The sequence below is a fragment of the Meriones unguiculatus genome, chromosome 3 (assembly GCF_030254825.1).
Source record: "Meriones unguiculatus strain TT.TT164.6M chromosome 3, Bangor_MerUng_6.1, whole genome shotgun sequence".
Taxonomy (NCBI): Eukaryota; Metazoa; Chordata; class Mammalia; order Rodentia; family Muridae; genus Meriones; species Meriones unguiculatus.
This window is the reverse complement of record NC_083351.1, coordinates 147,510,678-147,523,373: the sequence shown is the minus strand read 5'-3', so window position 1 is coordinate 147,523,373 and position 12,696 is coordinate 147,510,678. Positions and strand designations below refer to the sequence as shown.

At 43.8% G+C, this 12,696-nt stretch overlaps 1 protein-coding gene across 1 annotated transcript in view; it reads right to left on the bottom strand.

Annotated features, from left to right (window-relative positions):
• Spata18 (spermatogenesis associated 18) overlaps positions 1-12,696 on the bottom strand; it is a 31,975-nt gene that overhangs the window by 10,268 nt on the left and 9,011 nt on the right. The window contains exons 5-9 of the mRNA XM_060380759.1: positions 8,026-8,121; positions 6,259-6,483; positions 4,422-4,815; positions 2,905-3,063; positions 1,395-1,570 (exon numbers count right to left, since the gene is read on the bottom strand). Coding sequence (XP_060236742.1) covers positions 1,395-1,570; positions 2,905-3,063; positions 4,422-4,815; positions 6,259-6,483; positions 8,026-8,121 — 1,050 coding nt within the window. The remainder of the gene's footprint in view (positions 1-1,394; positions 1,571-2,904; positions 3,064-4,421; positions 4,816-6,258; positions 6,484-8,025; positions 8,122-12,696) is intronic.

Sequence of the window (12,696 nt, the reverse complement as noted above, 5' to 3'; positions counted from 1 at the left end):
TCAGCTGAGTGTGGCGCCAGGCCAAGGAGCAGAGCAATTTGTCAACGAGTCTCCAGCGCACTTCACAGGAAAAACCATGACGCATGAGGCCAAGGAAAGAGTCTCAGTGATGGCTTCCTGGGAAAGGGAGCCAAGAACTAAAGGCTTTGGTGTGTTCTGTGACTCCTTAAAGCACAGTCCCCTAAACCACAGGGGATCTCTTCAGGACCCAGCATACACCATGACTGGCAGATGTTCACATAACTTGTATAAAATGGTCTCATAGGCTGGGTTGTGAGGTGAATACATGTAATTCTAACACAAGAGAGGCTGAGGCAGAAGGGTTGAGTTTAAAGTCCGTGTGACCTAAGTGATGAGCTCCAGGCTAGTTTGAGTTACATAGTAAGATAAATATATAAATAAATATAACATACATACATACATAGATATGTAATGTTGTTACATTTTTATATAACCTATGGGCCTCCTCCTGCATACTTTAAGTAACATTTAGATTACTTACAATACCTGATGCAATGTAAATAGAATATGACAATTACTATTCTGTACTGTTTAAGGAATGACAAGAAAAATAGTTTATACATGTTCAAATTTTTCCCTAATATTTTCAACTCCTGAATTGTTGACTCAACAAATAGGGACCCTGTTGTGGGTTATTAATATTTATAACTGGTTTATCTTTTAGTTAGGCAGCAGTTATTCCTAAAGCAGCTGTATACCCAAATCACCACACAGAGACTAGAATTTATTTAATTAACCTAGAGCACAATGCTGGGCAATAGTTATTCCATCCCATCCTAAACCTCCAAGCCTGCAGAGTTTCCTACCATTCAGATTCCACCCATTATACTTGCTTTTAGTCATATCTTAGGTCCGGTTCATCTCTCCTCATGGTTTGAAGTCCTGTCCTGCCAATCTCTCTCTCCTACTCCCACTCACTTCCTTCTTCTCCCCTCCGAACCATTATGTCCCACCCTATTGTCTCCATTAAACAGCAGTATGGTTGGCTGTTTAATTGACAATTACAGAGAACAAATGGTGGCATGTTTACACAAACTTGAGACAGGTGATGCTTAGGATAAGCATCACAATGCAATGTCCAGATATAAACCAGACAGTGGGGTAGAGAAATCAGCAATTGAATGAACAAGGGTAAATTGTATACATTCCATAAGAACAGTATACCAAGAGGATCTCTAGACACAGAAAGACAACGATAGAATCAAAGTCAGTCATAGTTAGGGATTCTAGCTTCAACTACCCAACCATTGGGTACACAAGCCAGTAGGTTTCCTCTGGTTAAAGGCATGTGATGGAAATGCCCAACAGTGGTCCACAAAACACGCAGACTACACGAACCAAAATGGGTGACCAACTGCTCCTGTGCCTCTTACTTGCAATCATTAAAGACTTCTCCATCTGCCCCAAATGCAATGTCGAGGGGTGGTTCCAAGGACTGCATCGCAAAGGCTATGCAGCAGATCTCCTGGATGAAGTCAGTGAGGAGGCAGAAGTCAACTTCAGGGGGGAATGAGATCTTAGGGTTGACGTTCATGGCACGGATCACATCCTGGAAAACAAAAGGTGGCATCAGTTGGCTGCCAAAATGTGACAAGAAGCTCCAGCTTCCACAGAATCCCAACACCATCTGTGACTGAAGGGAGGTGGGAAAAAAGATGTGAGTGAAGGAAGGTACATCGATCCAGAAAGGGGCAGATGTGCTGCAGGGGGAGGGTGTTCTGCTCAGTAGGAGAGAAAGATGAGAGAAGACAGCAGAAATGACAAGCAAACAGCAAGAAAACCCTCTCCTAAAAAAACTAAAGGAAGAGGCTCAAAGTGCGTGTTTATTAGTTCATGGGGGTGTTCATATACGCGTGCAGGTACGTGTGGAGCCCAGAGGTTAACGACGGATGTCTCCCTGTATCGTTCAATCTTGGTTTTTTTAAGACAGGGTCTCCCCCTGAACTTGGAGCACACTGATTTAGGTAGGCTGGCAGGCCAACCAAAGAGTCCCAAATGCCTGTCCCTCATCCCTCGTGCTGTTATGTGTACCACCACACCCACGTTTTCTGTATGTGCCTGGGATATTTGTGCTTTTTTTTTTTTATAGAAGGCATTCTACAATTGAGTTATCTTCTTCTCCTCACTTTTCTTTTGTGAGTACATGTATGAGACACTTATTAAGTGTTAACTACGCACCAAGTCTTGTTCAAGACAAATGGCTTGCCTCCTTTCAGAGAACCTCTCCCAGCTACTCTGTACAACAATCATCTCTGATATTCCCTTTTAGAGATTAGAAAACCAGAGCCCTGGAAGTTTAAATTAATGTGGAAGGCAGCCATTTGGCAAAGTCGAGGTCAAACATGAGCCGCCCTTGCTCTTAATAAGGTAGTTCAGAGAGATGGAGAGATTGTTCAGCGCTGGGTGCTCTTCCAGAGGGCCTGGGTTCAATTCCCAGCACCCACATAAATTCAGGGTGGGCATGGCAGTCCAACTGCCTCGGCACTAAAGAGGCAGAAACTGGAGATTCCCTGGTCAACCTGGGATGCTAAAGTACCCCAACCAGCAAGCTCAAATTCAACAAGAGACCTTGCCTTAGTAGTTAAAATGGAAGGTGATCAAAGAACATGCCCAGTGTCAACCTCTGGCCTTCACAGATGTGTGCCCACCCTCACAGACACATGTAACACACATGACACATACCACACTTGCATACACATGCAAAAGAGAAACGCAGCCAATAGAGACCAGTGTTTCAGGGTAAATTGAATGTCGTTTCTCTCCTCCGTCACATTCACGTGACAACAAATACACAGATGGATTCTCGAGTTCTCAGTGTTCGGTATGTTACATTCGGTATGTCACCGGCCACATGCTACTCCTCACAGGAGACCCCAAACTTACATTAACACTGCTCTGAGAGTCATATAGATCAAGATGACAAACGATATAGTCAGAGACTGAGTTCTCAAAGTCATTCGGGCCCACATGGGATGGTGTTAGCATCTTCCTGACCCGGATCTTGAAATGCCTGAATGCCATTTTAGCTACGTGAAATGCTTCCTGCACATAAAAACACAACAAGTTTATCTGATGAGGAGAGGAGATTAAAAAAAAAAAAATCCAAAGAAAAGAATTGAGAAGAATTCAAATTGCACCATGATACCAGTGTTCAGATAACTAAACATGGTTGGCTAAACATAGTTTTGACCTGTGAGATAATAGACCTGTGAGATAATATGACTCTCGATTTTAAAAAGTATGTAGAAATATACATGATAACCCACTAATTTTAAGACAAGTGGGCGTTGTGTTGGCAACTCTGAGTGCCAAAATGTATAGTGCAGACCCAAGGATGGAAGTCCTGTGCTGTGGGTCCACAGCAATGCCGTGGTAGCGGCCAAGGTTAAGAGAAAACAGTTGGTCCCAGATTTCTTTTACAAACTCGGTAAGCCTTTGTCTCATATCTGTTACACAGCGTTTACTGGCAGGACTTGGTTTTCCAAGAAAGGCGTGTTCCCGAAGCTTATACAGCTTTGACTAAACCAGGAAGTGACTTAGTTACACAAACCAGGGCCCGTTAACCTTCTTAGAAAGAGCCAAACAGTCAATGCTTTAGACCTCACTGGCTGCCATCTCTGTCACTGATGTTTTGGGGTTTTTTTTGTTTTTTTTTTTTTTAATAGTGCCCCTTTGAAAACATAAAACCATTCTTCATTCTCAGTTCTTATGCAGTGTTTTAGGAACAAGGCAGATGTGACCCATACACATTTGTTAACGGTTGGCATGAACAGAGGCGGGATCTCTAGAATGTCTGCTCTTATTAACATTTTTCTCTCACGTGAACGTGTTTCTTCATGCTTAGTCTTATAATGGGATCTCAAGGTGGCACTCAGCCATAGGACAAGGATTATATTTACGTATCTTTTAAATGTTCAGTACTCAAATAGCTGACACATTGGTCGCTTCAGTAACTCATAAATAACTTAAGCAGAAGAGAGTTAACCTGTCCTCTAGTTTTCTAACACTGGCAGAACAGCAACAAGTAATAATCATTTACAGCAATAACCCTACTGTGTGTGCTCATGGGGTCATATGCTGAAAAAGGCGTGGTTTCAGTTAATTTAACTTGCACACATTTGAGATAGTCGTGTGTTGAATGACAGGCACTGCAGCCAATGTCTGATCAACATAAATGTTAGTATATGTGGTATGTCTATGGTCATGAAAAACAAAGAGCTCCCAAATACGTATGATGACAGCATGGGAGGGAAGATGCGGGAGACGGGGAACGGTCAGGAGACTCGAATCTCCCTCCACATTGACTTCAGGATGCACCAGCTTCTTAAGGCTGCACAGTTCACTTGGTGATTTCCCACCGCCCCAAAGGTCTCAAGTCCAGCTGCAGATACCGCATTTACCACTGTGGCGATGTAAATGATCCTCTGGACGGTCTCAGCCCTGTCGATGCAACGCCTCAGCAAGCACTGCGCGTCCAGACGGGCCTGGGAATAGGCATCGCTGAATCGGGACAGGAGAGCAGCTTTGCGAGCCAAGCTGGACGTTTTGGCCCGGTTTGGGGACGGGCTTCTGGCCTTGACCACGTCGGTGCAGGGGCTGTTGGACCTGCTGTGGCTGCGGCTGCGGCTGTGGGTGCGGCTGTGGCCGCGGCTGTGGCCGCGGCTGCGGCTCCGGCTGTGGCTGCCGCTGTGGCTGCCGCTGCGGCTGTGGGTGCGGCTGTGGCTGCGGCTGTGGCTGCGGCTGTGGTGGTTGCTGCAGTGGCGGTTAGGGCTAGGAGACCGGCTAAAGGCTGGCCTGCGGGTGAGCAAGAATAAGCAGGGCAAGACTGATTCACTCTTCCCTGAAGAGTTTCCTGAACTTCCTGAACTCTGATTCTTCTCCCAACACACTTCACACAACCTCTCACACACGGGTCGGGGGAGGAGCCTGCGGGGATGGCCTCCCCAGCAGGCCTTTGGAAGGTAAGGGGAGGCATTTTTGTCTCCAGCCCTTTCATGATGAGCACCTCAATTTACATCTTAGTCAGCCTGTGTCTCCAGCTTTGACTGACAGTCATTTCACAAAGGGAGAACCAGACACCTTCAAGGACCATCTGGGGGTCACTCTGCCAACAAGGGCCACAGTTAGAACACAAGTCAGATGTTGGAGTTTCTTAAACACAGCATCCAAGTATTTCTGGGACGTTGTGATTAAAACTGGACTGCTCTCAAGAGCAAACTAAACTGTTAGGCTATCAGACCAGCCAGCTCCACAGGGAAGTCCTAGAGAAGGAACTATGCAAACAACAGGCAAAGCGGTCAGCTAATCAATCAGTCATCAGACTGTTTGTGGAGAATGCCACCTGCCTTCCTGGTGTTGCCAATTCCCACGGTGCAAATAATACTACCATATTCACTGGCCGTTATACCAGTCAACATAATAGAGGAAAGCCTCCGCAAATGAAGGACTCGGGAAATGCCTAAGGGATGGTTAGGGGCCAGTGCTTCAATAACCTCAATTAGGAGAAGCTGTAGGGGTGAGGATACTAGAGCAAGAAAAGAAATGCAGAGTTGGAGACACATCTGCCTTGTCTTCACCTAACACCTAACTCATCGACCCCATCTGCCACGTTGAAAGGGAGGGATCTCATGAAAACTACCTACACAGGGACTTCAACAGAGAACAGAGAAAAAGAAGAAATGCCAGCCAGGGGTCTCACGCCTGCAATCCCACGAGCCAAGATGCTGAGGCAGGAGAGTTGAAATCTCAAGCTAATCCTGGCTGTAATAGTGAGCTGCAGGCCAATCATGGCTACAAAATGAGACTCTGTCTCAAGAAAGCAAAACAAAACAAAAATAGCAAACAGATGAACAAACAACAATAACAACAAAAAAGATACAAACAAAAAAAAATACAGTGCAGTAAATGCACAATGGTCTCCAATCACTGGACTCCTAGGCTTCCAGGGACAGATCTTCTCTTATGGAACCTTTTTTCAACTTGTACTGTTCATCAAAGAGCCAGCTCACACACGCCTGGTTTCAAGGCCAAGACACCTGTTTCCTAGCTCTCAGCTATTTTTCCTGGAGAGAAAAATAGAGTTCAAGAAAATCACCTCTGTACGAACCGAAGCTTCCCAGGCCATTGGGGTTTTGATTTTACCCTGTCACCCTCTCCCACTGTCCAGCCTTTTACCACTAGCTCAGTAAGAAACAAAAACAAAAGGCAAATGAAAGGATCTGTGAGAGTTTGTCAGACCTGCTCTGGACACTGGATTTTTCAGCAGACAAGACAGCTATCTCATCCTTCAGATTTTGCAGATGTTTCTCATAGTCGGAGATCACCTCTTGGCTCCGTACATCTGGGACCCGTGGCTCTGATTTCCATTTGCTTGAAGGTCGACGCTCAGATTTTACGGTCTCAGAGAGTCGGCGCTCTGTTTGTCTGTGGCGGGCATCCTCCTGGGCTTGAAGAGATTTAAGCCTAACAACAATGAAGAGACAGGAGTGAAAAGGAAAGGAAATAGAAGAGAAGGGGGGGGGATAAATTTTTAAGAGGTAGAGAGGGGAAGAAGAAAAGGGAGTGGACAAGAAGGAAGGAATCAATTGGCACCACTCACATGCCATTATTACATAGAGAAACTCTCAAGGTTTAGAGTTCACAAGGCTAAGACTATTGTATGTGAAACGCATACAATAAGCAAAGAGCAAGAGATCCAACCCACTTCTACAGCTTACAGGGGGGAGGCTTTCTGAAGAAAGGCTATTTACGTGAATCCCCTGAGATCAGTAGAGTGTTTTACAACTAGACTCATCTTTACTGAACAAAACTCCCACAGTGGTATAATCCCCTACCCTCACTAGTTCATCTCTTGAACAGACAGAGTATGAAGAAAGACTCTGCAAAGCTGGCTGGAGACAGAGACTTCTTAAAATAATGCAGCACAAAAATAAAATTTAAAAAAAAATGTTAGAAATAAAATGGGCATCCTCATTAAGATCTAAAGAAGGCTAGACACTGTAAAACAGAAGCAAAAGCCCCAAGGACCTGTGGTGATGAAGATGACAACAGTGGAAGAGGAAAAGATGAACGGTTGATCAGGATGTAAAGTGCTGAAGGGCTTAAGGGTGTACTAGGAAGGGCAGAAGACCGCTCTGTCATATCAGCCATGAATCCAAGGTGCTATACCAACCAGGATGGAAGAGATCAACATGAAGCTGGGGTAGAAAGAAGTGGAAAACACGGCAGCACCCTGATACATGTCAGGAGTGTTCTAGAAGGAAACACTCTGCAACATATGTGAGGGCTAAATTAAGCTAAAATATGTGTGAAAAGTACAAAAGGTGTGTGCATGTATGCGAATAAAATATATTCCCCACCTGCTCCTTTGGGTGAAAATAAGGGACATAAAAACTAAAAGAAGATAGAGGACCTATCTTCTTTTGTTTCCCTCATTGTTTCCCTCTAGAAACAATCATTAGGAGCTAGTCTAAATTAAGATTTAACACAAGTTTATCCCAATGTTGCATCCAGGTTAAAAGCTGGTATCCAAAAATAAACACTCAACATGAAGAAAATTCTAAAAACAATTTAAGGTGATGAACCTCTTTGAAATTGACTTCTATGTTATAGTGTGTGTGTGTGTGTGTGTGTGTGTGTGTGTGTGTGTGTGTGTGTGTGTCAGTGATAGAATAAAATAATATAAAATGAAGAGGTGGCTTTCAGAACCATGAAGACTCCATACTGCTCTTCGCTCACTGGAAGAAACAGCAGGTGGAAACAGTGCCACTGGAATGAGGTTTTTAGAGTCCTCAATACTGTGCTGCATTGAAAAAAATTCCTGTAGTCAGTGAAAAATTCTTGTGGTGAGAAAAAAGAAGAGAAATAGTCATGAAAGCACCACTGCCTTCCTCTTCCTTGGGGAATTCTCATATTGGAATAAGTGACTGAAAAACAAAGCTCAAGAACTCAGCAGCAGCTGCAGGAATTCGGAGTTGTTTTTTGTTTTGTTTTGTTTTTCCTTACTGCTTTTTTAGCTGGTTTATCTCTTCCTCTGCAGCCATGAGGGATATGGTTGATCTGTTCTTGGTTCCATCAAGACTCTTTCCACTCTCTGTCAGACTGTAAGAGAAATCAATAACTAAAACCAGATTTTTCCAAATGGGCAGACTTTCCAACTTGAGGCATAGATTTTTCTAGGAATCTTTTAACCTGTGTTATAAATTCACCGTAAACATCAGACTGCATCGCAGACATTGTGACAGACTCGGACAGGAACATGCTAACATCCCTTGTTTAGTCAGAGGCAGAGAAATTACAGAGCTAGTCCTTAAAACGCTGTGGTAACTCTCAGCCTCAGACGATAATGGATAAAGAAGCCTCTATGGTATTGCTCCTTTAAGAGCTGGTCTGTGAAGTTGCTTCCAGAGAGAAGTAACTGAGAGAGAAAGACATTCTCCAATGTGGACACCATCAAATACTCCTGGGGAAAGTAGGAAGTGCAGGAAAGCCAGCCCAAGGCCGATATTCCCATTTCTCTGCTTTGATCCCCCGGAATGTGTGAACTGGCAGCCTTCTGCTGCCACAGGCAGAAAGCTGGCCCTGCTACCATGCATTCCCTGTCAAGGTGGACTATATGGCCTGAACCACCTTAACTCTCTTATGTTGCTTTTTGCTAGATATTTGGTCATAGCAATAAGAAGAGTAGCTCATATGCGCCCATATCTTGTGCTTTTTGTGCCACCGATTTTCATCCTTTACTAAGCACAGTTTTCCAAATAGCTTGGTCAGAATTACCATCCAGAACCCTCTTGACTTTGGTCAAACCACATCATCTTTCTCTGACTAGAGAATATAAATTTAGTGAGAGAAAGTGAGATGAACAACGTTGGATGGAAGATCAGTGGTTCTCAACGGAGCTTCCCTGATACGGGAAGACATGACAGGTTCGCAGAGTGTCAATGACATCTCTGAGATATCTAGGCTGTTTCATCACAGTAGTCCTAAGGCTAGAGTGTGCAAAGTGTTTTAGTGAAAGACTAACAGGGGATAAAACATTGCGATGCTGCGGTGATTTAGATCTTAAATGTGTGCCCAGAGCTCAAGTGTTGGCAGGCTTGATGCCTGGGTAGAAAGGCTATTGGGAGCATGTCCAGCATACTTGGAAGATACAGGCCACTGAAGCATGGCCTTTAAGGGGTCATGGAGACCCTCTTCATTGCTCACCCACTAGGAAGCCTGAGATTTTACTTCATTGTGCCCTTCCTGTCATGATCTTCTGCCTCATCACAGTCCTAGAGTCAAGAGGCCCAGAGACTATCAACCGAACTCTAAAACTGTGACTCTGAAACTTTGAGCCGAATTAACCGCCCCTCCCCTTAAGTTATATACCTCAGGCATTTTGTCAGAGCTGTGGACAATCTGACAAGCACAGACCTTGACCTCGACAATGAAGCAGGCTGGGAACGAAAAGGATAAAGAATCCCCACCAACCCCACATTTCCCAGGTCACTACCTACATGTGAGCCCACCTCCCACCTGCACTCTACCTGCTGCCTGACAGGACCCTCAGGCTCAGCGTCTCCTCTTCCACTGAGGGCCATTCACACTCGTCTCCTAGTCATACCATAAACTACAAAATACAGTATTCAGCTTTCCCTGCAGTGCCTAAAGCAGTGCCCATCACACACATCTTTGTGAAAGAGGAAATACGAAATGAATGAATAAAAAGGAAATGCCTAAAGTCTAAAAGAATGCTGGGGGAGAAATGTCTTAATAGGGCTGTTGCAGGTTTAAAGGAAATTAGTTTGTTCTAATAAAATTGGAGTCTGTTACAGGTTTTAAGGGTAAATATCAAAAACTTATTTTTTTAATCAAGAGAGGCCTGAAGAAAATGAAAAGTAGCCAAGAAAATAGAGCCGGAAGAAAAGCACAGACAAAGATGGGGATTTGCTTCCCTGTCCTTACACACAGTTGAGTGTTTGTACAAAACTGTGCACACAAGGTACATGTACTAACTTTACTTTTGGATGACATAAGAGATAGAGATACATTTTTGAACTAGAAACTGCTTTAGTCGGGTTAATGTATTTTATTTAAATGTTTTGTGATTGGTTTGATGGGTTTGATTCTTTGAGCAAATTTCTGAGATAAAGGACATACTGATGCCATCATTTGGGAGATTTTAAGTAAAAAAAAAAAAAAAATGGACCATAGGAGTGTTAAAACTAAGCAAAAAGAAACATGAAAGCAAGTATCTCCATGGGAGCGTGAATGCTTCTGGAAAGAAAGCAAGGTATTCAAAAGTGATAAAGTAAATAGGACACATGACATGAAAGGGTGTGTGGGTGTTGTGGGCATGATTCTTACAAATTTCCATCTTTGAAGCATTTTCTTAAAAAAAAAAAAAAGCTTTTTTAAATATGTGCACCCACCAATGTGGTGGTTTGAGTAAGAATGGCCCCCATAAGCGCTTGTCTTTGAATGCTTAGTTGTCAGGGAGTGGCACTATTTGGAAAGATTAGGGGTGTGGCCTTGATGAAATAGGTGTGGGCTTGTTGGAGGAAGTGTGTCACTGCAGGTTCAAATTGAGGTTTCAAAAGCCCGAGCCAGTCCTAGTGTCTTTCTCTTCCTTCTGCCTGTGGATCCCGTTACAACATCTGCCTGCATGTCATCATGTTCTCCACTACAATGACAATGGACTAAATCTCTGAAATTGTAAGCAAACCACAATTAAATGTTTCCCTTTATAAGAGTTGCTGTGGTCATGGTGTCTCTTCACCACAGAACACTGACTAAGACAACCAAGTTTTCTGGTCCTGTCACCCCTCAAAAGCTAGTGCCATGAGACTGTACTCACAAAGGAGAGGTAGGAAATCCCAACCCCATCTTTGCTGGCAGACATCCAGCCAATTCTCAAAGCTTTTCTTTATAACTAGAGAAATCAGAGAGCCCTTATCATCTTAAGCAGGTGCCAGCTAACATTCCAGAAAACTGAACCAGACAAGCCCCAACTCAGAAGCCACCAGCATAAAACACTAGTGTCTAGGGGGAACCATAGCCAGCAAGGACCACAGGCATTACAAGACCCCCAGAGACTCACCTTCAGGATGCCTAAGAATAGAGCAAGGGAAGAGTCCCAACAAAGGGCAAACCAGCTCAGAAGGAAAATGGCCCTTGGAATTTAGTAGACACTTGGCACAAAGAGGACTTTGATAAACAAGAAAAGCCCATGCCACCTGGAGGTGTTGAATAGAAGAGCCAGGTAATGTGGACTGAAACAGGTTAGACTGCTGTTAGACTACTCAGAGGAGCTCAGCTTTTACGTGTGTACGTTTGGCAGGTACGTGGCTGCTGGGTAGATGTGTTTTTGAAAAAAAGCACACGCAAGTATGTCTGGAGTAAAGTACATCAGAAACTTGACAGAGTGAGCTAACATGACTTCCACCTTTGCATTTCTACTTCTCTGTATTTGAGAAGAAAATTTGTATTGTTTTTACTAATCAATTGGGATAAAAGATTTTTGGGATAAAATAAATTCCATCAGAGAACAAGACAGAGAGATTCATGCTACTCCGGTCCTGATTTCCTTGCTGTCTGGTCCATGGCAGGAATGAAGCTGAGGCAGATGCTGGGGACTGAGTGTTAACATGTCAAATGATGTCTCTAATGATCTGTCTACCTTTTTCAGGTTCAGACCCAAAGCCTGAAATTTCTTTGCAGTGTTTCCAGAAGCTTAGCCTGGCTCTGTTATTCCTGTTGCCTGACATTGCCTAACTTTATATATATATATATATATATATATATATATATATATATATATATATATATTCCAAGATTTAAGTGTTCCCCTAAAAGAGGATAATAGATATATACTGTAAATGGCCAATATTGTTTATCATCTTTACAGGACCTAGGAAATAGTTCATACGGACAGTGGCATATGCCTTTTTGCCCTTAATCCTACCTCTCAGAAGGCAGAGGTAGATGGATCTCTGTGAATGTGAGGCCAGCCCTGGCTACATCTTGTCAACAAACAAACAAAACCCCAAAGCCCCTAGAATCTAAGCCTCTGCGCACGCGCATGAGAGCTTTTCTAGATTAGGGTAAACAGAATAGGAAGCATGGGAACTGCCATGCTAGACAGACAGGGAAGGAATACTGACCCTAACAGCCATCACTCTGCCACCAGGCCTCCTCTGCCAGGATGGGCTGTATTTCCTCAAACTGAGTCAAAATAAACCCATTCTCCCTTAAACTGATTCAGCTGCTCCTTGTCAGATAGTCTGTCTCACAGCACTGAGAAAAGTGACTGCTCTGCCTGTGTTCCTCATCACCCTTCACCCGCCTTAATCCTTCTCCTTCTGTGTACTGTCTGACAACGAACAGATTGTTATCTAATAATCTTTATTTAAAATGCATGCTATTGAAGGCTCAACACAGATGGAGTGAAGAACCAAGGGTCACAGACTGTGGATATCCAGGCCTCAACTCAGTCGCTAAGTTTCCCCCTCACATCTCCTCCTTCCTCTCCCTCCCGCCCGTTCTCTGTCCTCTCTCCCTCCTCTCTCTCTCTCTGTCTCTCTCTCTCTCTCTCTCACCCTCTCTCTCTTTCTTTTCCTCTCTCTCTCTCAAACACACACTTTACTTATTTGCAAGTGCACACATTTTACATGACCCATTATTCTCTTTCCACAC